Below are 24,925 nucleotides of genomic sequence, written 5' to 3' on the forward strand. Positions count from 1 at the left end.
AATAGAGCGAGTGCACGGATGGGGAAAAAACAGAGAGAGAGAGATAGAGCGGGGATGGTAGAAAGGGAGAGGGGACATGTACAATGGGGGAGGTTTCACTTCCTGCCACCTCCAGCTCTTCAGGGTGACTGATCTTCATGGCCGACAGGAAACACATCAGCTACTCGTGACCTCTGAACCTGCGTCTTATCACGGGGTCACTGCTGTTGTCATGTTCTGTACATCTTATAGACAGACAGGCGTGTTGTTGGGACTCGAGTGTGTGTGACGAGGTGATGTGTATCACAATGTCTCGTTCTGTGCCTGTGACACAGTACAACCGAGAGTCTTATGCCACAGCTACTGTAATTGTTAATGATTCTTTTTTTTTTTTAATGATTTAGACCACACCCACTTTGGGTTTAAATCCAAATACAGATACAAATATTTGCAGCACTAAACAGATACAGATACAGTGAGCGGCACTGCGTTACACCTCTCGCTGACGGAAAGTCTCCAGACGCCAGTGTTTGACCTTATACATCGACCTCAATAATGGCCTGTAAGGTTCCGTTCCTTCAGTACACTGTAACTGATTGAGGCGCCTTTACCATCCCATAATAATAAACGGTTAGAGTCGCAGTATTAGCTTCATGGGAATTGTCTTTTCCTGCATACCGTGTAATTACGTCTGATGATGATGATAGTCATCATGTCGCCATCAACGTCGTCCTGAAGGATGACGAGTCTGATGACGAGGAAGAGGATGATAATTATTGAGTTAATTGCGGAACAGGGTCTCGGCTCCCTGAGGTGTCCCGACACCTTTTTACACATTCGTACTCTTACAATTACACCTCATGATGCCTCATTCACGGTCTGTCACAGTAGTCTCACACACACACACACACACACACACACACCAGCTCTCTCTGACATGATTATTTAACTGGGTCACGGCTATGAATATGGATGTTAATCTATGTGGAGAGAAATGTATCCTTAAAGGTCTACCTCCAGTACAGTTCTTTTTTTTTCTCTTTTTTTACCTAATTTGGAAATGATTCGTCACCGTGCCTCGTTTAATGGCCATCTATTTTTGTCGTCTAGGTGGTGAATTGCATTCACCCGGACAACGAGAAGAGCCCAGAGATTCAGGTGAAAGTACTGAACTGTGACACAATCAGCCAAGTGAAGGAGAAGATCCTGGATGCCATCTACAAGAACGTTCCTTATTCCCACCGCCAGAAAGCCTCGGACATGGATCTAGGTAAAATATACATACGACCCCAATTCCAAAAAAGCTGGGACGCTGTGTATAATGTAAATAAATGTAAATGAAAACAGAACGCAATGATTTGCAAACTTCATAAACTCATATGTTCTTCACAATAGAACATAGAAAACATATCAGATGTTTAAACTGCGGAAAATGTACCATTTTGAGGAAAAAATAAGGTCATTTTGAATTTAATGGCCGCAACACGTCTCCAAAAAGTTGGGACGGGGCAACAAAAGGCTGGAAAAGTAAGTGTTACTAAAAAACACACACACACACACACACACACACACACACATATATAAAGGTGTATAGATCAGAAGCGTTCTGGCACGGAGATTTAGCACTTTTAGGCCAGATTCAGTGGAAATACATACAGATGAGGATTTAATGTCACAATGAAATGTATGTTTTGGGCTGTAAATACACTCAAAACAAGTATGAAATGACATTAGAGGCCAATTGATAAATAATTAATAGTATCGTGCACCCTTTATTTTCCCATTCCAATTATCCAGTTATGTAAAGTGAGCTGTAAGTGTAGCAAATGAGTGCTTGGTCAGCTTATTCTTCAAAAACCATGGGCACGTTTGATTTACAGGAGAAAATTAACAGAAACATCTGCATTATTTGATTCATTCGAGTCTGAATGTGTCGTTTGCACTGCAAATAAATAACGAGTGGAAATACCCTGAATAAAGCCAAATTGATCGAGAATTTCCTATTATTAGCTTACTATAAACCAGATATAAGATTAATAAACCTATTTCTAGACATTTCTAAGCTTGAAATGGACTTGTTCTATTATATGCCGATAATTTTGCTCATTTTAAATGTTTATTTCTAGAAAACCGTCTGCCGGTAGAATAACAAAAATATAAAGTTTGAATTTTTTTTTTTTTTTAATGTCTAGAAATAGGTTTGATCATCTAATATTTGGTTTATGGTAATGTTACAAGAGGAAATACCTGATGAATTTGAGCATATTCGAGATATTTTCACTTTTCAGAATAAATATAAAGCAGAAAAGACATGAGAATATAGTAGTGAAAAATGGAATGTTAGATATTATTGTACTTCAGATGTTACATGAATCCATTACTGACATCATTTAATGAGAATTAGATACATAAAACAACGAAATACGGTAAAAGGCAGTGGTTAAAAAAAAAAATGAACTGAAACGCCAGCCGTTGTTATTTTTCTCTGTTTGGGTTTGCGAATGCAGGCGAAAAGAAAACGAAAACGCACTTAGCACTTATTATGTGCGACATTTTCGCTGTCGGAAGTACTAAACTTTAAAACCCAGCGAGATACCTGGATGAAAGCTCGTCCAGAGTCAACACCGGTGGGAAAATATAGTCCTGGCTTCTTTTACCGAACGAGACTGGCTGTCCAAACAAGTTTCCGAATGGAGCGCCGGACCTTCGATTATCATCGTGTCAGCCTGCAAAGCAATTTAACGAGCAGGCTGACACGACTCAGGCTGAGAGGCTGACTCCTCTCCATCTCCGTTTGGGAGGAGAAAAGCGCCGACGTATGCTTTATTTCAACAACCAGATGTGTTTAGACTTGTCCGGTTTCGTCTGGAACGCGTCCCAGTCCACCTCCTGATGTGGTTTGAGCGATCGGATGTAAATCCGTCTCGAATGCGTTTCGGAAAGCATTTACACCTGGTCTTTTCACAACGGGATAGCTATCCGATCAGAGAAAACGCATGAAGTGACCAGGCGTAAACAGACCCTAAAATGGAGCACAGAGTAGTATGTAGTGCTCGATCATGACTCATGTCCACAGATATGTAGAGCATGACTTTGGCACAGCCTTGCGAGTTCATATTTCATGGTCAGTTGTTTTTTGGTGTTTGTTTTTTCCCCTGTAAGATTCTTATTGCACTGTGAAGAAATCAATGGCATTGATTGAGGCCTGGGATGACAGGACAAAAAAAACAAAAGACTCCTGCTCACTCTCCAATGGGCTTTTTTTTTGAACAAATCTGCAGTGTCCTCGCCCACAAATACACCCTCATGTACAGTGTGTAGTGGAACTTATTTTTACATGCTGATTTGACAGCAGAGAGAAAGAGATGTAGTTAGTGGGGGGGGGGGGGGGGGGCGGCGAAAAGCACACTGATTTGCGCAATACCATTTTTCCATCCACTTGTAGCACAATTTACAATCAGGACAGTCCATCACAACCCAGCAGCTAGTCATGTCCTTTCTGATTTTTTTATCCTCTATCTCCCCGAGTTGTCTTGCGTGTAAGTGGCACGTTTTTATAACGAGTAATATATCAGCCTTGCTGTTTATGGCACCTTGCGTGTTCGCATTTTTTTGCTGTAATGCTATATTTATATTCCACTGTGGAGTAATGCTGGGGTTTTTATTGTGGAAGCCACGATAACAAGAGGGGAAAAAATGATCCAGGCTTTTGACTGGTGCTCGGATGTAAACAATATTATTTGGCTTGTGACGATCATATTAAAGAAGTACTGTATGTTATTGAAATTCAAATATTTCTTTTTAGATGCTTTTTAAGTAGATGTGAAAACTATTCTTAGTCGTTTTTATACAGGTGCAATCAGAATGATACACCCCCCCCCCCCCCCCCCCCCCCATTGCAAATCAGGTTTATTGTCAGAATTTGGAGACTTTCAGCTGTTTGCGACGGACAAATCAAACAAAGTCAGTTGAAATAGTTCGACACGACGAATGCTTCAAGTGGTTTCTCCAAATTCGACTGAAAATGCAACTTCTCCAGTCTCAAAATGATTCAAGCCCCTGAATAGATTCCCTCAGAACAGCACACATACGCAAAACAGGTGCTGTCTCGAGCACACCTGTACGTATTTAAACTCTATGAGCCGTTTTCGGAGTCAAGTACAAAAGCTACATTAATATTTACGCAGGGAAGTTATGCGTACTCAGAGTCGGGTTACGCACCCGCTTAGAGTCGGCTTCCTTTCTTGGGTGGAAGTATCTGAGACCACTGTGTCTTTAACCACAAGCACTTGCGGGGATAGAAAATGTGGTCCTAATAAGGAAATAGAATTTGTTCTTTGCTGTCAAATGTAATACGATGTGACATAAAAGCAAGAGACAAATGAAAATAGTAAAATGATTATCTAATAGGAGTCTAGTTTTTTATATTTTGCCAGTATATTGCTGCATGAATATTCCTAGTAGTATTTATTACATCACTGCAAATTTGGTTTCATTTAAAAATATGACTTCTACATAATTCTATGATTATTCCTATTATTATCTGCCTTTTTGCATTGCAGCTTACAGCTTTAGTCGTGCTCTCCGTTTTATCTATAGGTGTGAATTGTTTGCTCTGCCTGGGGCTCACACCCCTCCTCGTTTCCATCGCCCCTGCTCACCAGGAGCTAAACACAGAGTCGCGATACTCTACGTACAGAAACCCAACGGTGTCCTGACTAATCTTATAACAGACATGATTGGCTGATTGGATAATTGCATGAAAGACAGACCAGCAGCTAAACACAAAGTCGCGATACTCTACATACAGAAACCCAACGGTGTCCTGACTAATCTTACATCAGACGTGCGGCGCTAAAATGATTCCTTTGTTTACACTGATCGAAAATGTCTTATAAGTCGACTTCCATTCCGTCGGTGAAATGAAATGCCAGTGCACTGCTAGAAAAGGTTAAGTTCAGGGTCAGAATCTCGTGTAACTGAGACATTCTGATGCAACTTGAGAAGTCTGAGGTCTGAATTAAATCGCCGCTGTGCACACTCTACTCACATCCCCAAAAATGTAAAGAGACTTTCACGGGCTGTCGGTTCTTATCCTTTTTCCTTCTTCCTGCTCTGTGTCAGACCATCCAGGCTGGGTTTTGGCAGTCGAGACAATCTCAGAGTAAATTCTTTTCTTTCTCTATCGTTCTGTCTTTATTTCAATCCCTGCTCAACGTTCCATTTGTTTATTTTGTCCTCTCTGGAGCGGCTCATTTGCATATTTATTGAGAAATGTACAGTGCTGAGGAATAAAACAATAGGAAAATTTTTACTCTCTTTCTCTCCCTCTCTCTCTCTATCTACCTTTTATTCGTTCTCTCTCTCCTGATGATTTGGAATGCAAAGCTTCTCCTCATCACCCAGAGACATGTTTCATCATCTCTCGCAGTGATTGCTGTTTTGTTTATCGAGTCAGAGATAGCAGCAGTGAAGAGGGATCTCTCTCCGCCCCCAGCACAATCACGCGTTCATTTGTGGCATGATTCGAATCGAAAAGACGGAAACGATGACCCTTCTCCATCTCTTGTGGCTGCAGAGGGACACATTTAGTTCATTCAGGGCTGCGATTCTCTTTTCTCATCAGAACCTACTTCCAGATCTGAAGGTGCACAGGCACAGGCCTTCTGAAGGGCTCCCGGGGGCCAGCTGGAGCAGAAGCGATATACAGAAGAGAAGCGATTGCTCTGTTTCTATAGAAATTGCTGTGGAAGTGCAATAAGAGCTTGGCAGGAGGCTTAGCGTGGGTCGATTAGGGCCGGTCGGGCTCGGGCTGCTGCAGATGAAAAAGGAAGTGGCTTTCTGTACCGAGCCTAATCACTCCCATCGATCCGGCAGCCACGACGGCCCAAAGAGCAGAAAGCGAGATTAATTTACCTGTCTTCCACTTTCCTATTTCTTTCCCTCTCTCGCTTTGCCTTGTTTCTTCTGCCTCTTTCGTTCTTTCGCAGTTGTTCTCCGCTCGCTGTCTCTTGACCTCGATCTCTCTCTCTCTCTCTCTCTCTCTCTCTCTCGGTGTGAATCACACTGTTTTCGAGAAGAAAGCCTGATCATTAAATCTTTCCCTTCCACAGAAGAAGTCTTTTTCTTTTGACTTTGCCTCCACAGACGTTTACTTTCCAGGAAACAGCTTCAATTCAGGAATATAGGAGAATGCATCCATGTGCTTGAGATACTTACAGCTTCTCGCGATCCTCATGAATGTTTTCTCTTTATTATTATTTTTTCGCAGAGTGGCGTCAGGGCAGAGGGGTTCGGATCATCCTGCAGGACGAGGACATGACCACGAAGATCGAGAGTGACTGGAAGAGGCTCAACATGCTGTCTCATTACCAGGTACGACCCTGAATATGACCTTCTCCTGTTATGCAGCATCCCTGCAGACCTGGATCCTATAAGAAGTATATAATGAGCAGCGATGTGGAATTCTCAAAACTGATTGGTCAGAAAGTGGTGATTCATTGTCTATAGGAGCAGCTCTGAGTGTAGGTCTGCCTGCAAGGCAAATCGCAGTTTTATCTAATTATATGTATTTTTCACACATTATTTTTTTATTATTACACTCACCCACCAATTTATTAGGAACCTGTACGCCTCTAGTTTTAGTGAGACTTCCTGTCAGCTCAAACTAACCATTCTCCTCTGACCGCTCTCATCAACAAGGTGCTTCCTGTGTAAACTCTAGATACCGAATGGGAAAATTGCAGCAAATTAGCAGTTTCTGAAATACTCTTTCACTAAGATCACGTTTTCCCCCCCATTCTGACATTTGACGTGGACATCGGCGGAAGCTCTTGATCTATACCTGCATGATTGTGTGCTTTGTGCTGCTGCCACTTGATTGGCTGATTGGATAATTGCACGAAAGACGGGTTTTGTTTTCAACTATAAATTTTACTAATAAAAAATAAGTAACAAGATAGACTGAGGAATACACAAATTACCAGCCAGTAATGCCAGTGCCAATAGTTTTCTTCTTCAAGTACCGTAGGTAAATAAATAGTTGAATTAATGTGTAGAGCCAGACCGAACCTTTCTTCCTTTGTTGCTTTACATTTAGGCACACTGTTTGTCGATGTTAAAGTCAGCTAAAGATCACAAAACTCAACCAAACTTGTAAATGTTTTAAGTTTTAAATTCGATGCAGAAATTGGCTAGCTTATGTTAGCTAGATAAAGCTCTTGGGCACATGTTTGTTTGTTTTTTGTGTGTGAGTTCATTTAAAAACACACATAGCGAGTAATGCATTTTGAAAAGAATGCGGTATTAGCTTATAATGCGATCAGCCCCTGTTAGTAAATGGTGCGTATGTAGTGATCAATGAACATTCAGGTCCACTGTGGAGAAAAAAACATTTTGGAAATAAACTCATTCATATGAGTGCCACAACCTCTCTCTCTCTCTCTCTCTCTCTCTCTCTCTCTCTCTCTCTCTCTCTCCGTCCCTCTCTCTGTCTCTGTGTGTGTGTGTGTGTGTCTCTCTGTGTTTCTCTCTCGTTGTGTGTGTCTCTCTCTTTGTGTCTCTCTCTCTGTGTGTCTCTCTCTCCCGCTCTCTGTCTCTGTGTGTGTGTGTGTGTGTGTGTGTGTGTGGTTTCTATTTAAAGAAATCCCTCACTCGGATATCAAGGCTCGTATTGATTCTCGGTAGGTGTAGGCAACCGATATTACAGTTTGTACGACAGCGCTGTTAAATTCTCGATTCCGATTGGTCCGAAGCTGTCGAATCGTTTTCCTTAAAATCAGCTCTGACAGTTTTGCAGCTGCAAATGCGATCGTTCGAATACGTTATTGTTTCTATAGCAACAGCTCACTTGTACGATGGGCCCTCCATATGAATGGCTTTTTTTTTTCTTTTTCTTTTTTTTTAAAAGAAGTGTAAATGTGGGAAGGAGTCTCCACTGTCAGTGCTTGGTAACAGCTAGAGGTGGATCTGTAAACTTTCCACCACACGAAAGTCTTCAAGACGGCGGAGTTTGCACTTTCCTTTTTTGACGAGCTTTATTGATTTCAAGACGGAGAAAATTAGTGCGCCTGGTGAGGGAACTAACTTGTTTTGCAGATGTTCTACGACATGCAATGTAACTAGAAATGGATTTTTAAAAAAAAAGTAACAAAAAATTGTTAACATTGGAAAATCGCTGTTGTGACATCGCGTTGTTGGAAAATAACCAGGTGGTAGGAGTAAATCCTTGCCACATCACACCACCCGCTCGTTGATTATTGTCCAACATCAGCACATCCCCCAAATGTTTTATTCCATAATTCCATTGGATTTGATCAAGTTAATGGATGACTGAACGTTTAAATATTAACAGCTTTGAGGATTTAAAGCAGCGTCTAACAAGTTCTAATGGTACAAGGACACCGTGAAATGCTGACAGCTTATCTTTTTACTCCTCTCTTTTTCTGTCGTTCTCGTATCATTCCATTATCACACTGATGGAGTTGATGCTTGCTTTCCTTCTCATATGTTTTTCTCCAGGAGACGTCGTTTGTCCAATTTAGGCCGCTTGAGAGATAAGAGAACGGGGCGAATCCGTTCGTTTAACATTCATAGTGTTTCGATCGGATTTTCTCTTAACAACCTTGACCCTGTTCACCTCGGTGACCTTGTAATAGACTAAACAACCGAATCACTTCCTGGTCACAGGATCAGACTTGAGTTTGATTGACAGATCCTATGAATAGTGCACAGGGGGGAATCGGGAAACGTGGAAAGACAAAATCCATGTCCTGAATTGCCATCTGAAGTGCCAATCAGCTATCTATCTCACACACACACACACACACACACACTGTTTATATCATATCATCGAAACATTCTTTTTTTTATCTGTCTGTCTGGAGGACAGGTGACAGGCACATGCTTCATTACGGTGTAAATAATTTACTAGGCTAGCCTGCCGCCCCACAAATGAGCTTTCCAAAAGTGAGCGAGAGAGAGAAAGAAAGAGAGATAGAGGTCTGCGACGTTCTCAAATTAAATGTCACATGGGTGGCGTGTGGGTATGCGGGTGGAGGACTGGAGGCTAGATTAGGAGGTGATTGGAATTGGAGATGAGATAATGAAGACAGAAGTTAATTTATTTTCAGGTGAGGAGAGTGTTTTATCCTTCATACACACACACACACACATAGACACACACCACACAAAATTGACTACCAAAGACTTTTGCAGTCAGCGTAGCTCTCAAATTGCACCTGCTACAACATTCACTACTCTTTCATTCATTCATTCATTCCACATTTCTTACTTTCACCACTCTCCAGCTAGACTCTCACACTACTGCTACATACTACAATATAAGCATTGGTTCATTCATTCATTCATTCATTTATGCTATTCAGCATTTCTGACAGTATCGCTCATTAAAACGCTCACTCGTTCATTTGTTTTTTTCATTCATTCATTCATTCATAGAGACTGCATACTGCATTACAATCTGCTCTTTCCATGAATAATTTGTTCATTTATTCCCCCTGTGGACTCTGATACTATCCTATAAGCTGCTAATTCATTCATTCATTCATTCGTTCATTTAGTCATTTCTTACGTTCTACTCTTTATGAACTCTGATACAGTGTATTACATTAGAAGCTACACCTTTGTTCATTCATTCATTCATTCATTGGTTCTCACTTTCACTACTCTGATACTGCTTACTACATTATAACCTGTTCATTCATTCATTCATGCCTTAATTCACTTCATTTATTACACGTTTTTGACTTTCACCACTCTACAGCTCCTGCTTATACATGCTGCATTATACACCACTCGTTCATTCATTTATTCATTCGTTCAGCATTTCTTGTTGTATCATTCTGTATCATTCATTATAAGCCATTCATTCGTTCATTCATCCAGTCAGTCAGTTAGTCAGCCATTGTTTCTTTCTTTCACCACTCCCCCAGATGGGCTCATATAATACATAATACATTATAAGCCACTATGTCTTTCATACATTAGCCGCGCTTCCATTTTCTTTCATTCGTTTATTCATTCATTCATTCGTCATTGCTTGTTTTCACCACTCACCAAATTGAGTTTTACACAACATACTACAATATAAGCCACTCATTTATTTATTAATTCGTTCGTTCATTTATTCATTCATTCATTCATTCATTCATTCATTGTTACCTACTTTCACCACTCCCCAGATGGGCTCATATAATACATACTACATTATAAGCCACTGTGTCTTTCATTCAGTCATTCATTAATAAATTAATTCATTCATTCGTTCATTAATTCTTTCATTCTTACTTTCACTACTCTTCAGATGAACTCCAGTAAACATACTACATTAGTCACTCTTCCATTTTCATTCATTCATTCATTCATTCATCATTGCTTGATTTCACCACTCACCAAATTGAATTTTACACAACATACTACAATATAAGCAACACTTTGATTCATTCATTCATTCATTCGTTTACTGTTACCTACTTTCCCCACTCCCCAGATGGGCTCATATGGGCACATACTACTTTATAAGCCACTATGTCTTTCATTCATTCATTCATTCATTCATAAATTAATTAATTCGTTCATTTATTCTTTCATTCTTACTTTCGCTACTCTTCAGATGAACTCTAGTAAACATACTACATTAGCCACTCTTCCGTTTTCATTCGTTCATTCATTCATTCATCATTGCTTGATTTCACCACTCACCAAATTGAGTTTTACACGACATACTACAATATAAAACACTCTTTGATTGATTGATTGATTCATTCATTCATTCACTGTTACCTACTTTCACCATTCTCCATATGGACTCAGAATACTGGTCTGCAGCTACACTCAGCATGAATCCAGTTCCTTTTCTCTCTCTCTGCGAATAGGAATAAGAATAGCGGGGTGCCTTCAGCTCTAATTCTGTCTCTTACCAGTCAGACACATCCTGCCCCGTCCAAGGCGCTGACATTAATTCTTTGATTTCCTGTCTGGAAACATCTCACTGTGTTATATAAGCTCTTGCTGACATTTTCTATATCTGAGCAGTCTGAATGCTATCAGCAATCGAGAATCTCACCAAAGTGCCAGTTCACGCACTCAGACTCGCTCGGTATGTGCGATGATGGAAAAAAAAAAAAAAAAAGAAAGGAAAAGAAAGACTTCACTTTCCCCTGATGATTTTTATAATAGCTTAAGATACTGATGAACTTAATGGCTCTAATTGCTTCACTATTACCAAGAGAAGTGGTTTTCCATTCCCGTCATGCTCTCTGTGTGGTCAGATCCGCTCTCCTTTCTCTCCGGCCCTCCCTCTTATATTTCACATTATCTGTGTAATGAACAGCGGTTATAACTCTCTGGTTAGATTCCGGATAGATATAATAATGCGGTAATTGTCTCCGAAGCCCAGCTCTCATGTATTCACCAGCGCTTCAGAGACGATCACCTTAATTAACCCTGTAAGTGTGTCAGACGTTGGGTTGCCAGATTGTGCTGAGACAGGGAAAACTCATTGGGATGGAAAATCCCCTGTCTGTGTGCTGATTGAATCCATTTGTCTGGTTGGTCAAGGCTGTTTCATAAAGTTGCATTGCCTGAGTGGTTAGATCTGAAAAATCCATTATTGAATTGGGAGCAGGAGAGTCTGTAGTTTCACAAAGGCAATTTTATATTCTAAAAAAAAAACATTATAAGGAAGGTTTGATAATGTTCTTCCATATAGAATGAATTCTCATTTTAACTTATAGCATATATTATATTATATTATATTATATTATATTATATTATATATTATTTTATACCCCAGTGCTATTGAATTCTCAAATCTGATTGGTCAGAATGTGTTGATTAATTTACTATAAAATCAGTTCTGACAGTAGTGCAGCTGCAAATGACGGGTTTGTATTAATGCAAATCATTTCTATAGCAACAGCTCATTCACAGGGACTAGTACGGCAGATGCGCCACATAATCTAAGACTAATAACAAACGGATTCTAAAAAGCGCGCCAACAAAATGTTTCATTGTTGATGTGTAAGAAGATTTATTTGATGTTCTAATAGAAGGAGTCTCCAGTGCGACCTCTTGGTAACAGTCAGAAGTAAAGAAGTCATTTGAAGTTTTTCGCCACAGGATAGATAGTGCTTTTTGTGATATAAATGATAACATAAGCAATAACAGAAACTTCCTTTGTGAGTCCATATTAAAATGTAAATATAAATGGATAAAAAAGGTATGGTGTGTCAATTTTTTTTTATAATTAAAAATGTAATAAGTGCTAATTGTTTTACACTTCTGCAGGTATCTGATAACGCACTGGTGGCCCTCGTACCAAAGCAGGTCACTGCGTACAACTCTGTTAACAACTCCACTGTCTCCAGGACATCTGCTAGCAAATACGGTAGGCATCTTGCTTGTGATTTGAGAAATATGTGACCGATTTATGTCTGACAGTGCATGTATGTGTCTGACTGCGTGAGGATTTTTTTTTAAAAAAGGGACCACTTTCATAGAAAGGTAAGAGCAGACTGAGTGAAATGAAAAGCATGTCTCATCAATAACTGGCCAGAAAGGCAAGAACCTGAGAGGGCTTTACATGAAGAGAGTCGCCTTCACACAACAGCGGACGGAGGAGAAAAATGAGTCTCTTTGCACTTGACTTCCCTCCTGAGACGTGGCGGTCCGACTCATATCGCCCAGCATGCTATTGGATCCGATAAAGTAGTAGATCAAAGGGCCGGGGCAGCGCGAGCACTCTCCAACACACATCAAATAGAGCATTAACAACGTCTCATCTCCATAGTCTTTCACTTCGGCTCCAAATTAGCCCTAAATGAAGGGAGAAAGGCTGTGTGTGTGGCAGACACGTCCCAGGGGGTGAGATGGGAAAGTGAGAGAGTGGATGCCACACATCTTTTTAGTACCTTTTTAGAATTAATTTCAAACGAAAGGGAGCTTTTTTCAAATGAGCTGAACTGGAGATGCTCTTTGAACTAACAGAGGACAAAAGACAGAGAACCAAGAGGAAAGACATGAGCTCATTATGCTGCCTTCCTCTCGGCATCCAAACTCCAGCGTGTAATTTACCGGCGAGCGTCTGAAGACTGAGGTCTGGCATGCAGAGCGGTCTTCGGTGTTCGGGGATTTGTAGAATGTTCAAGGTGCATAGAGCTGCATTACAGTGTTGCAATTTGGTTGAATTATTAATAACCTTATTAAAAAGCTCACTTGGTTCTCACAGAGCCTGATAAAGCTTAGAGCAATGAAATGTTACTAAGTTTTACTAAGGTTAAAGGACTATGCAATACTATACCATACCATACTATACACAGGGTTTGCAGGTTCTTGAAAATCTTAATTTGTCTGAAATTACATTTTATATATTATAATTAAAGGCCTATACTATGTCATACTATACTATGTTATAACATTTTACTATACTATACTGTACTATACCATGCTATAGTATACTATACTGTACTATACCATACTGTACTATACTGTGCTATAGTATACTATACTGTAACATACCATGCTATAGTACACTATACTGTACTATACCGTCCTATAGTACACTATACTGTACTATACCATGCTATACTATACTATACTGTACTATACCATACTATAGTATACTATACTGTGCTATACTGTACTATACCATGCTATACTATACTATACTGTACTATACTGTACTATACCATGCTATAGCATACTATACTGTACTATACTGTACTATACCGTGCTATAGCATACTATACTGTACTATACCGTGCTATAGCATACTATACTGTACTATACCGTGCTATAGTATACTATACTGTACTATACCGTGCTATACTATACTATACTCTGCTATACTGTACTATACCATGCTATACTATACTATACATGCTATACTATACTATACTGTACTATACCGTGCTATACTATACTATACCATGCTATAGTATACTATACTATACTATACTATACTGTACTGTACTATACTGTACTGTACTATACCATGCTATAGTATACTATACTATACTGTACTATACCATGCTATAGTATACTATATTACACTATAATATACCAGATTTTACACAGGGTCTGCAGGTTCTTAAAAAATCTGTACAGTACTATACTATACACATGGTGTGCTACACTATACTATACTATACTATACTATACTATACCATGCTACACTAAACCATGATCTGCAATGCTACACTATAGTATACTACACTATACTATACCATGCTACACTAAACCATGATCTGCAATGCTACACTATACTATACTATACTATACTACACTACACTACACTACACTATACTGTGCTGTGCTATATTATACTGTGCTATACTGTGCTGTGCTCTATTATATTGAACTATGCTGTACTATACTATACTACAGTATATCATACCATACCATATCTAAGTGTAGTCCCTTAATTTTCATTTGTAATATGTATTTCAGACACATAAATAAATTTAAGGACCTGCAGATCCCCTGTTCTTAGCATTATCAGGCTGTGAGAACCTAATACACAAGTGAGGGTATTAATAATTTACCCACAGTGCAAACCTGTAATTCAACTACTGTATGTGCACATTACAGTCTACAAAAACCCAAACCCGCTATGCTGAAGAGTGCTCTGCATGCCAGACCTCAGTCTTAAGATGCTCACCAGTAAATTATACCAATAACGTCCTGGGTTTTAAATGTGAAAACACTATAGAGCTGATGGAATTTATGGTAATTTTTTTTTATCCTGTTCCAAAACTGTCAGTCCCCTTATCTACATACACATCCTGTCCTTCTTTTCTGTGTGTCCTGATTGTCCTCCATCTTTCTTTTCTTTCTTTTTCCGTTTCTTTGTCTTTTCCCTCCGCTGGTCAGGAACAGTTTTGCTGTCTCTCAGCAGAATTGTTCTCTCTCTAGAGAAATTGATTTCTGCTGCATCTAACACAGTGAAAGCTCCATGTGTATGTGTGTGTATGTGTGTGGGGGTTTTTTTTCTTTACCAGATCAGGCGTTTTTGCTGATCAGTTCTTTTCACGCTGCGTAAACATTCCCTGACCTCCCTGCCTGTTTTTTTTTTTTTTTCTTCTTTTTAAATGTCATGCTCACCCCTGCCGCTGGTGGAGCCATAAAAATTTCATCTGCCTCGACACCTGTTCTGTCGGCCAGGGCGAGCATCGGAGACGTAATGAAAAATTAACTAGCCGTACGTGCTAAAACATTCATATCCAATCTTCATCCCAGTGTGTGAAGATAGGCCCGGATTCAAACCACCAAGCACCCAGGTTGATGACCCTCTGGTGATCACCACCTGGGATCTTTTTTTAATCTCACTTTTTTTCTTTCCTCCAGAAAACATGATCAAATACACAGGCAGCCCAGACAGCCTGCGCTCTCGTACACCCATGATCACACCTGACCTGGAAAGTGGAGTCAAAGTTTGGCACCTGGTGAAGAACCACGAGCACGGAGACCAGAAGGAGGGTGACCGAGGCAGCAAGATGGTCTCCGAGATTTACCTGACCAGACTGCTGGCTACCAAGGTGAGCTTGTTACTCCACATCAGGCCCTGAAAGATGCAAAGGATCAATAAAATGCACTTGTTTAGCACCCCATATTTTCTCTCATACGGTTAAATGGGTTATTCACTGATCGTTTTCGTCAACGATCATCACAAAAGCTATTTCGTACTGACAAAATATACAAGATACTGTACTGGCGAAGGATAAATTGTATCTCTGTGCCTCAAACAGCCTCAGCTGGAGAGATATGGATCGTTTAGTTGTGATTATTTGTTCCAAACGTACACTATGACTTCTGCCAATTTGTTATTTTTAGTTATACAACCTGGGTCACAATTACCTGCAAGAGAATGAATCATGAAATTATACACTGTAGTTCTGTTGTAAATTGAACCAGGGACGTTAATCTCATTCAGGACTGTCTGCTATAAATGACCAAGCAGGACTAAGCCTCGTAGTGATGATCATCAAAACATCAGTGTAAGGTTTTTTTTTTGTCATCCATGTCAGGTTTTTGCTGTTAACAAATGTCCTGAGAAGAATGAGATGGATTTTTCTGGATCCAAGCACAATACCTTAGGGCGGCTGTGGATCAGGTGGTAGAGCAGGTTGTCGACTAATCGTAGGGTTGGAGGTTCGATTCCCGGCCCACGTGTCTCCACACGCCGAAGTGTATGCACCTTTGCACTGAACCCCAAGTTGAACCACATTGAACCCCAAGTTGCTCCCGATGGCAAGTTAGCGCCTTGCATGGCAGCTCTGCAGAGATTGGTGTGTGAGTGTGTGAATGGGTGAATGAGAACCAGTGTAAAGCGCTTTGTACAACCGCTAAGGTTTAAAAAAAAAAAGCGCTATATAAGTGCAGACCATTTACCATATTACCACCACCAATGGTTGTAAGAAAAATGCACAGAATGGTATGAAGAAGCAAGAAGCGATTTCTGGGGCTGATGTCTTTCTAGCCCAGACTGTAGATTCAGGTAGACTATCAGTGACGCTCGTGTCTGATGATGTCACGATGTAGTCGGGAGTAAAATGTTGAATAGCGAAATCCAAAAATGCAAAGCAGGAGTAAGTCAGTAGTCAGCAAACAGACAGAGGTCGATGGATTGCGTGAACAGGAAAATCCGATTGGGGGAAAAAGGGACGTTGTATATATTCGGAAATAATTAAATGTCATGAGAGATTGTAATGAGTGCGAATCTAAATCAGAAGAGGAGACAGAACCAGGAAGTCAAACTGGATGTCTGTATAAAAGTACATAGCACAAAGGATTTGTGTCACAGTGACACACCCTTTAGAGTGCTGAGGATGGTACCGCTTGAAGTACCATGGAAATGGTTTTGTACCTCAGTTCCACATGGACATTCTCGCTGTGGTTGCTGGGACTACGGTTGCTGCGATGGCCTTGGGACTGCAATTACCACATGCAGTTTTACACTCAGGTCTCCTTTAGTGAACAGTGGACTAGTTCACCAAACAGACTTCATATACAAACCATAATGAACTTTCTTTTACTTTTACACTATCCGTTGTTACCCAGATGAGGACCGGTTTCCTTCTGAGTCCGGTTCCTCTCAAGGTTTCTTCCTCATATCATCGTAGGGAGTTTTTTCCTCACCACCGTCACCACCGGCTCGCTCAATAGGGATAAACTCACACACTTAAAATCTGTATCCTGTGTTTATATGTTTCTGTAAAGCTGCTTTGAGACAATGTCCATTGTTAAACGCGCTACACAAATAAAATTGAATTTAATTGAATAGACCCGCGATGGATTGTCACCCTGTCCAGGGTGTACCCCGCCTTGTGCCCGATGCTCCCTGGGATATGCTCCAGGTTTCCCCGTGACCCTGAAGAGGATAAGTGGTATAGAAGATGCATGGATGGATGAATTGAATAGATTTGATCTCGTTTTGGTGTGGATATTTTTCAGACACATTATCAGTGCTGATTGAGAAAGCACACGTGAAAAAGGTGGATTATTTACACTAGCAGGGCTTTTTTTTTTCTTTCTTTTTTTTTTTCCTTCAAAATGCCTTTGGAAGAGAAACTAAACGTAAATAGAGTATAAATACACAACCGGACAGAAGGCCGAACGTAACTGTAGTGTTTGTTGTTTTTTTTAATCTGAATGAAACGCTTCCAGCATTTCTGTTTCATGTTTGGTATTCGGAGGCAACTCTTAACTTCTTAACAGAAATTGCGAACGCGGATGCCGAGCTGTCTTTAAGTGTGTCGATGCGGGTGTGTAAAAGTTTTGTCCCATCGTTCTTATTATACAGTCAACAACACCTGATGACATAATACGTTCCTCAACACATATTATAACAGCGTCATTGTTGAGCTACCTTACACATTAGCCTCGCGGCTAATATCACGACTAGCCATCACCGATCCTGCTCTTTAATGTATATCTTCTCCTAATTGTGGTTCCCAAGTTTGTATTAAATCTAAAGGATGCGAGCTACTAGAACATAATTTGTAACAACAAATCATTTTTATTTCTAACACTTCTGATTGATTATATACAAGAAGCAGAAAGAGGTGGGGGGTTTTTTTTGCTATGACAAATCTCTTCATATGTACATGGGAATGTGTGAGCGCACGTGTGTGTGTATGTGTGTGTGTGTGTGTGTGTGTGTAAGGCTCCATCATCTGTCATTCTTGTGTTCTGTGTGCCAATAAGCACCTACGAGAAGCTCAAACACATCCAACACATACATTTCTACGAATGCCAGACAAATCACCAGCGCCTGCCTGATTCCCTGCCCAGTGTGTGGGCCGTGTGTCATCGCTCAGATGGATTGTTTTTTGTTTAATAACAAGTTTATTATGCCGCCAGTTCTCTTAGTGAAAAATGATTGGTATGACAGTGCTGTAATTGACTGTTTCCTTTTTTTGCATCTCCAGTAAACACCTTCAATCTTCCACCAGCACGTCATACTCGCCCCTTTACTGTCTCCGTATTCGAAAGAAATAAAAGACGCAGCAAGGGTTAATATCGCTCGCTTAAGGCTTCCCTCACTGTTTTTTTTTTTTTATTCACTCCCTACCTGTTTAATCCGTCCCCTACTGTGAGTGTCCCTCACTTTTTCTCCAGCTTTTTACTTCTCTGCATGTATTTAAACCTTCTAATTGAAAAGAAAGAAAGAAAATACCCACCAGGTTGCTTTATCACGTCAGCCTGCTCGGCTCTGATTAGCATGCTCTTTTTTTTTTTTTTTTTTTTAAAGCGTGCACATCTTTAAAACGGCAGTAAATAGCCGACCCCGGTTCCCCGTCGAGTAATGATGATGTCAGCCGTCACACGGGACGACATCTGTCAGAACCCTTAACGTGGCAAGCGGGAAATATGTATTTTCGTCTTCGTAGGGAAAAGATAAGCTGTCAGGAATGTGGGACACAGCAGAATTACTGCTGAGATTGTCAGCTAACAGGTTTTTTTTGGGCTTATTCCCAGTACCCTCTCAAGCAAAATAGGATTTTGAGAACTCATAAGCTAAGCTTTCTGATTTCCTCTCTTTTTTTTTTCACTTTCACTATCTCCCCTCCCCGTCCCATCCTCTTTTACTATATCTCTCTGGTTTTCCTCTCTGTCGCTGCTTCACGTCCTATCAGTTCACGTAAGTGGATTAGATTCCCATCTACTTCTCGTGTCCTTAAAGTTGACAACATTAAATGAAATTACAGGTCATTGGTGCGCCGTGGGCTGTGATCCAGCTGCATAAAGAGGCTTAGGCAGATTTGCCACCTGTCCCCAGATGATATTAAACATGATGTGCAAAAAAAAAAGGAGTGATTTCACAGTCATAGCACTGGATACACTGACATCAATACATCTAATGATAATAATAATAATAATAATAATAATAATAATAATAATAATAATATGAAGAACAATCGTAATAACTCCTATGAAGTCTGTATTCATAATGCATTATAAATGGGACGTAGTGTCAGGTTACATAGCATTTCAAAATTCTCTGTTCATAGAAAACTTCGTCTCAATCCTGTATTTATAATTCATTATTAATTGCGCTGTATGTATATATAGTTACATGTAGCGATCGACCGATATTGATTTATTTTTATAACTGATACCGATACCGATTACTTGCATGTTTATGTGCGCGATAACCGATCTGCAGAACCGATATTTATTTATTGTTTTACTTCAGTTTCTGACACAATGATAACAACACCACTGAACTGAACAGACCGTTTTATTTATAACAATCTTCTCGATTTCACTTCCTCCTTGCATCCAAAACAAAACAAAACAATTCTTATTTATACATCAGTAAATAGAGGGGTCTGATAGAGTGCAAAAAAGAAACAAATAAAGTGCACTGTTACCGAAGTGTCTTTTTTTTTTTTTTTTTAAATAAAAGCTTCGATGAGGTAAACAGATTACGTGACTGCATGAGTTTCTCTATTTCTTAGCGCCAAGCTGCTTAAACTACATATCAACTGTTTATGTAACACGTCTCATTTGTGCATTAATTGCTGTTATGTTAAATAAAGTTTATCAATTAAAGCAAAGCAAGTATACTTAGTTTTACCGTTGTTGACGCCGTCTCCCCTCAGATGCAGTGCTGCGTGCAGTTCTCAAAACGCCCACAAGATGGCGCCATTTATCGGTGGATCCGATACTACAAAACCGATATCCGGTTATGGAAAAATGCTTAAATATCAGGGAAAATATCAGTAAAAAATGATTATCGGGCAGTCTCTAGTTACATGCATAACACTTTCACAGTGTCAGGTTACAAAAAACTTTGTAAGATTTACAAGATTTTTTAAAACGTCCTATGAGTCCGCTAATCATAACGCACTATAAATTGGATGCAAGTAGTTATAGTTACAAGCATAACACTTTCATAATATTAGGTTACATAACACGTTATAATATCTGGGTTTTAAAAAACAAAAAACATTTGGTAAAACTTTGTATGATTTCTGCATTCATAATGCATTATAAATTAAGCATAAGTAGGTAAATCTACATGCATAACACTTGCATAATATCAGGTTACGCTTTATACACTTTATAATACAAGAATTGGTAAAAACATCCCATGAATACTATTCTCATAATTCATTATGAATCGGATATAAGTGGTTATATTTTCATGCATGAAACTTTCATAATGTCGGCTTATAAGTTTGTCAAGTTCATAGAGGGGGTTGGGTTAGGATTAGGGGGGTGCAAACTTTTGCACTTGTAGTTAAAACCTGTAATAACCTGTCATAAGGCTTATTATAGAATTGCAGCGCTCTGTATGTAACTTTAAATACTAATAGGCCTTTATACAGGCTTATGCAAGGTATTGTATATACTACATAGAATGTATAACACATTATAATGCTTGTAGAAAGCATTGTGAATGCAGGAGTCATAAAATGTCTTAGAAGAATTATAACGTTTTTTTTATCATGAGTAATAAAACATATTATAGAATGCAATTCTGATCATTTATAATGCAAAAATAAACTAATAAAAGGGAAAAATGTCGATTCCGATTAGGTTTTGAGGAGGCCGAGGTTTATCACAAGTTGTGTAAAGGTACAAATGTGCTGCTTTTGTGTACTAGAGGATAATTCATTAAAATACAGGGAAAAAAAAAGATTATTGATTTAAATGAGTGAGCTGATGATTTAATAAAAGTGCATGCGTCTTATGCTCTTCCATTTCTGTTTTTTTTTATTTCCCGTGGCTTCACAGGGCACGCTGCAGAAGTTTGTGGACGACCTGTTTGAGACCATCTTCAGCACGGCACACAGAGGAAGCGCCCTCCCCCTCGCCATAAAGTACATGTTCGACTTCCTGGACGAGCAAGCCGACAAGCACGGCATCCACGACCCTCACGTCCGGCACACATGGAAGAGCAACTGGTCAGAGTCCACACATGAATATCACATTCATTAAGGCACAGCTTCATTAAGGCATATTCAGTCCCCCAAAAACAAAACAAAACATGGCTCTCAACACCACATCACTGTTGTCAATGATGCATCTGTGAGCGCGGGCGTCGCTATGACGACGTGCGAGCAGCAAATCGATAAGGTCTGGCTTGAAATTAATTTCACCCTATCGGTTTATTTCGATTGGTCTAGAGTGAGAGTGTGAGCAAACATTTACAGAGAGAAAAAACAGGATTGGATGGATGGATGGATGGATAGAAAAAGGAGATAGGGTGTAAGAGTAATCCTTATTTAACCTTTATCCTCCTCTACCATCATGCGTCGCTCATGGCTGCCTCACTCTCAGGACCATCACGGTTTAACGTCGATGTGTAGACCGGACAGCAGGGAGCATGATCAAGTCTGTTTACTCAGTTTTATGGCCCTACTTTTTCCCCCCCCATCTCTCTTTCATTGCCTCATTTCTGAGCATCCTAACCGCGTCTAGATTAGCCGTTAATGGAATCATTCCTACAAAAAAGGAAGAGGGGGAAAAAAAGACAAAATGATTAATAGTCATTTTTAAAAAAAATATTTCTTACAAACACCCATTGTGCGCATCAGCCGAATGCTTCCGCTGCGTCATTGCTTTTTTTTTTATATATATATATATATATTGTGCGTCGGAGCGTGTCTCTTTACCAAGACCGATATTCCTGCCGTGCCGCGTTTGTTTTTTTTGCTGACATCTAATGTCTCTCGCAGTGGGCGGAGAAAAGAGCTCCATCTTTAGGTACTGCAAAACAACAGACTCAGCCTGTTTTCGTCTTCAGAGTGAAATATGCTGCTGTCTTCCAGGCTATTAAAGACAAGATTTCGCCCCAAAAAACCGCTAACGTGACTAACAGTCGGTGCAAGCTAGTTAGTTTGTATGCACTCATTTCCCTAAAGCTGAACGGCCATTTGTGTATAATTAATAAACCTAATATTTTTAGGTGGACTGCTGAGCCTATGGGTTAGACCGGCTCTAACCGGTTAGAAGTCTGCTGCAGTGAGAGATCCTTCTTCCATGAAAACTATTAAACTAGATTTAGCAGTTATACAGTGCAGAACTTAACTATAGGTGATGTGCCGTTATACCATAATAATAGCTTATAGTACTCTCGCAGCAGATGAGTGCAAAAGTTTAGACACCCCAATGGATTTTGAATGAATGCACACTATACATACGGCTTGTTTTTAACACGAAATATTCTTAGAAACGAAGTACAGGTCATGTGTACAATTTGTTTTCTGTTCAAAATCCATCGGGGTGCGCAAACTTTTGCACTCATGAGTATACTGTACGTACAGTTCGTTTTTAACATGAAATCCTTGTTAAAAATTGTTTTTTTTTTCCTGCTACCCATTCAAACTCTACAGGGGTGTGCAAACTTTTGTACTCATAAGTATAGTACTCTACAGCACAGGTAAGTGCAAAAGTTTGTGCGCCCCAGTAGGTTTTGAACATACTGTCTATATGTGCAAGATATACTGTACGTACAGTTCGTTTTTAACATGAAATTCTTTCAAAAATAATAATAATAATATTTATACATGTTCCTGGTTCCCAGTCAAACTCTACTCGGGTGTGCAAACTTTTGTACTCATAGGTATAGTGCTTTATAGGTGAGCGCAAAAGTTTGCACACCCCAATAGATTTGGAAAGACAGGAAAATGTACCGCCAATTCATGAATATTTCAAAGTAAACGTAACAACAGAATCGACTAAATAAAATGTACGTGCATCCTGTACATACATAAAGCAAAAATACTTTTAGAAATGTCTTGAAAAGAAGAACAAAACAGCAGGATTCACATACATTTAGTTTCGGGTAACTGCGTGGATGTTTTGCACGTTCGTCCCGTGTCCATCTGGGTTTCCTCTGGGTTGTCTGGGTTTTCTGCAGATGTTCTCCCAAAAACATGCCAGTAGGTGGATTGATGACTCTAAACTGTCCCTAGGTGTGAATGAGTGTGTGAATGTGTGCGTGCGTGTGCGTGTGTGTGTGTGTGTGTGTGTGTGTGTGTGTGTGTGTGTCCCATCCAGCGTGTATTGCACCCAGTGTTTCCAGGATAGTCTCCAAATCCACAGCGACCATGACCAGGATAAAGCGCTCACTGAAGATGAAAAATGAAGGATGTAGGAACATTTATGGAACCTCATGCACTAAATGTCAAGGCTATAAATTACATTTCTGCAAAAGGTCTTCTTCATTTTGTCCTAAGGTTATGGAAACATTTGAAGGATCGCAGCCACATGGTTGAACCAGCATAACCGCCTCAGTAGCCCATGGCACTGAAAGGGGTGGGGAGGGTGGGAGGGGGGTAAACAATTGGACTACTATGCAGCCAGCTGAGTAATGATCTCCAACTTTAGTTGGGTCTAGATTTCAGTCGAAGCTTGTTCTATATACACACTGATTCCACATATTTCACCAAAATCTCAAATTATATCATTTCCCAGATTAGTTCTACGTCGAATAATCCATTATCCATAATTCCAGATCTTCTTTTATTCAGCCATGATTTTGTAACAATGTTATAGACGTGGGTATGAGAATATCTCTCTCTCTCTCTCGCTCTCGCTCTCTCTCTGCCGCACTTCACACCGCATCCACTTTACTGCAGTGTCCTTTCTTATTCCCCTCGTTCTTTTTCCCCCTTTTTTTTTTTTTTTTTTTCTTGTTGCCTATGACAAAAAGCAACGCTGCCTGGAAAATTAATGAGCACACTGCAAACAGAGCGAACACTGACCCCCACCACTTCCATCCCACACACACACGCACCTGAATCATTTCCATTCACTTTAGTGCAAATAGGCCGGGGAATAAAGCAAGCTTGTATATGTTTATCGCTTTGGACAGGCACAAAAGGTGCAGGGCAGCCAGCAGATACAAACAAGCCAATATGATTCACGTCAGCAAAGTGCCCTCACCCAGGAGCGCAGCCTCGCCCTGAGGAACAGCAGGTCCCTGTTTGCCCTATTTATATTCGCACTCTTGCTGGGGTTTGTTTTGTTTTATTTTGTTTGTTTGTTTTATTCGGCTGAGCACGCAGATGTACAGAGCTCCAGCTTGTTTTGCGCATGTTTCTGCTGTTTCACTCCAACAAAGGTGTTTATGTTAAAAATGCGACGATGGATTAAATCTGCATATTAAGGGTTCAGTTTGCAACGTAGCTATCCGGTATGTTCGCGTTTTATTTTCTGCAGCTAGGCTAGATTTATAGCCGACTTTTGACATAGCTCACACGCTCGCCTGCATAGTTTATATATACCTGGAGGATTGAAAGCAACATCCACTAGATGTCGCTCCCGAGCCAAAATATCCTCAAAGCAGCCCTGTCTATAAGACGTTTAGAGATTTCACGCACAGTGATACGTACCGACGAGTTAAAACGGTTCAACTGTTCGACCTTCGCGTCGTCGTTGTGATTGTTGTCATGAGCTGTGTCTCAAATCG

The 24,925-nt window shown here is 40.0% G+C and overlaps 1 protein-coding gene across 2 annotated transcripts in view; it reads left to right on the forward strand.

Moving 5' to 3' along the window:
- The window catches only part of plxna4 (plexin A4), a 347,014-nt gene that overhangs the window by 308,388 nt on the left and 13,701 nt on the right, over nucleotides 1–24,925 (forward strand). For both annotated transcript variants that reach the window (XM_053650138.1, XM_053650139.1), the window contains 5 exons: nucleotides 1,090–1,249; nucleotides 6,251–6,354; nucleotides 12,289–12,388; nucleotides 15,346–15,536; nucleotides 21,244–21,413. In XM_053650138.1, the coding sequence (XP_053506113.1) occupies nucleotides 1,090–1,249; nucleotides 6,251–6,354; nucleotides 12,289–12,388; nucleotides 15,346–15,536; nucleotides 21,244–21,413 (725 nt within the window). The remainder of the gene's footprint in view (nucleotides 1–1,089; nucleotides 1,250–6,250; nucleotides 6,355–12,288; nucleotides 12,389–15,345; nucleotides 15,537–21,243; nucleotides 21,414–24,925) is intronic.

Source organism: Ictalurus furcatus, chromosome 19 (genome assembly GCF_023375685.1).
Source record: "Ictalurus furcatus strain D&B chromosome 19, Billie_1.0, whole genome shotgun sequence".
NCBI lineage: Eukaryota > Metazoa > Chordata > Actinopteri > Siluriformes > Ictaluridae > Ictalurus > Ictalurus furcatus.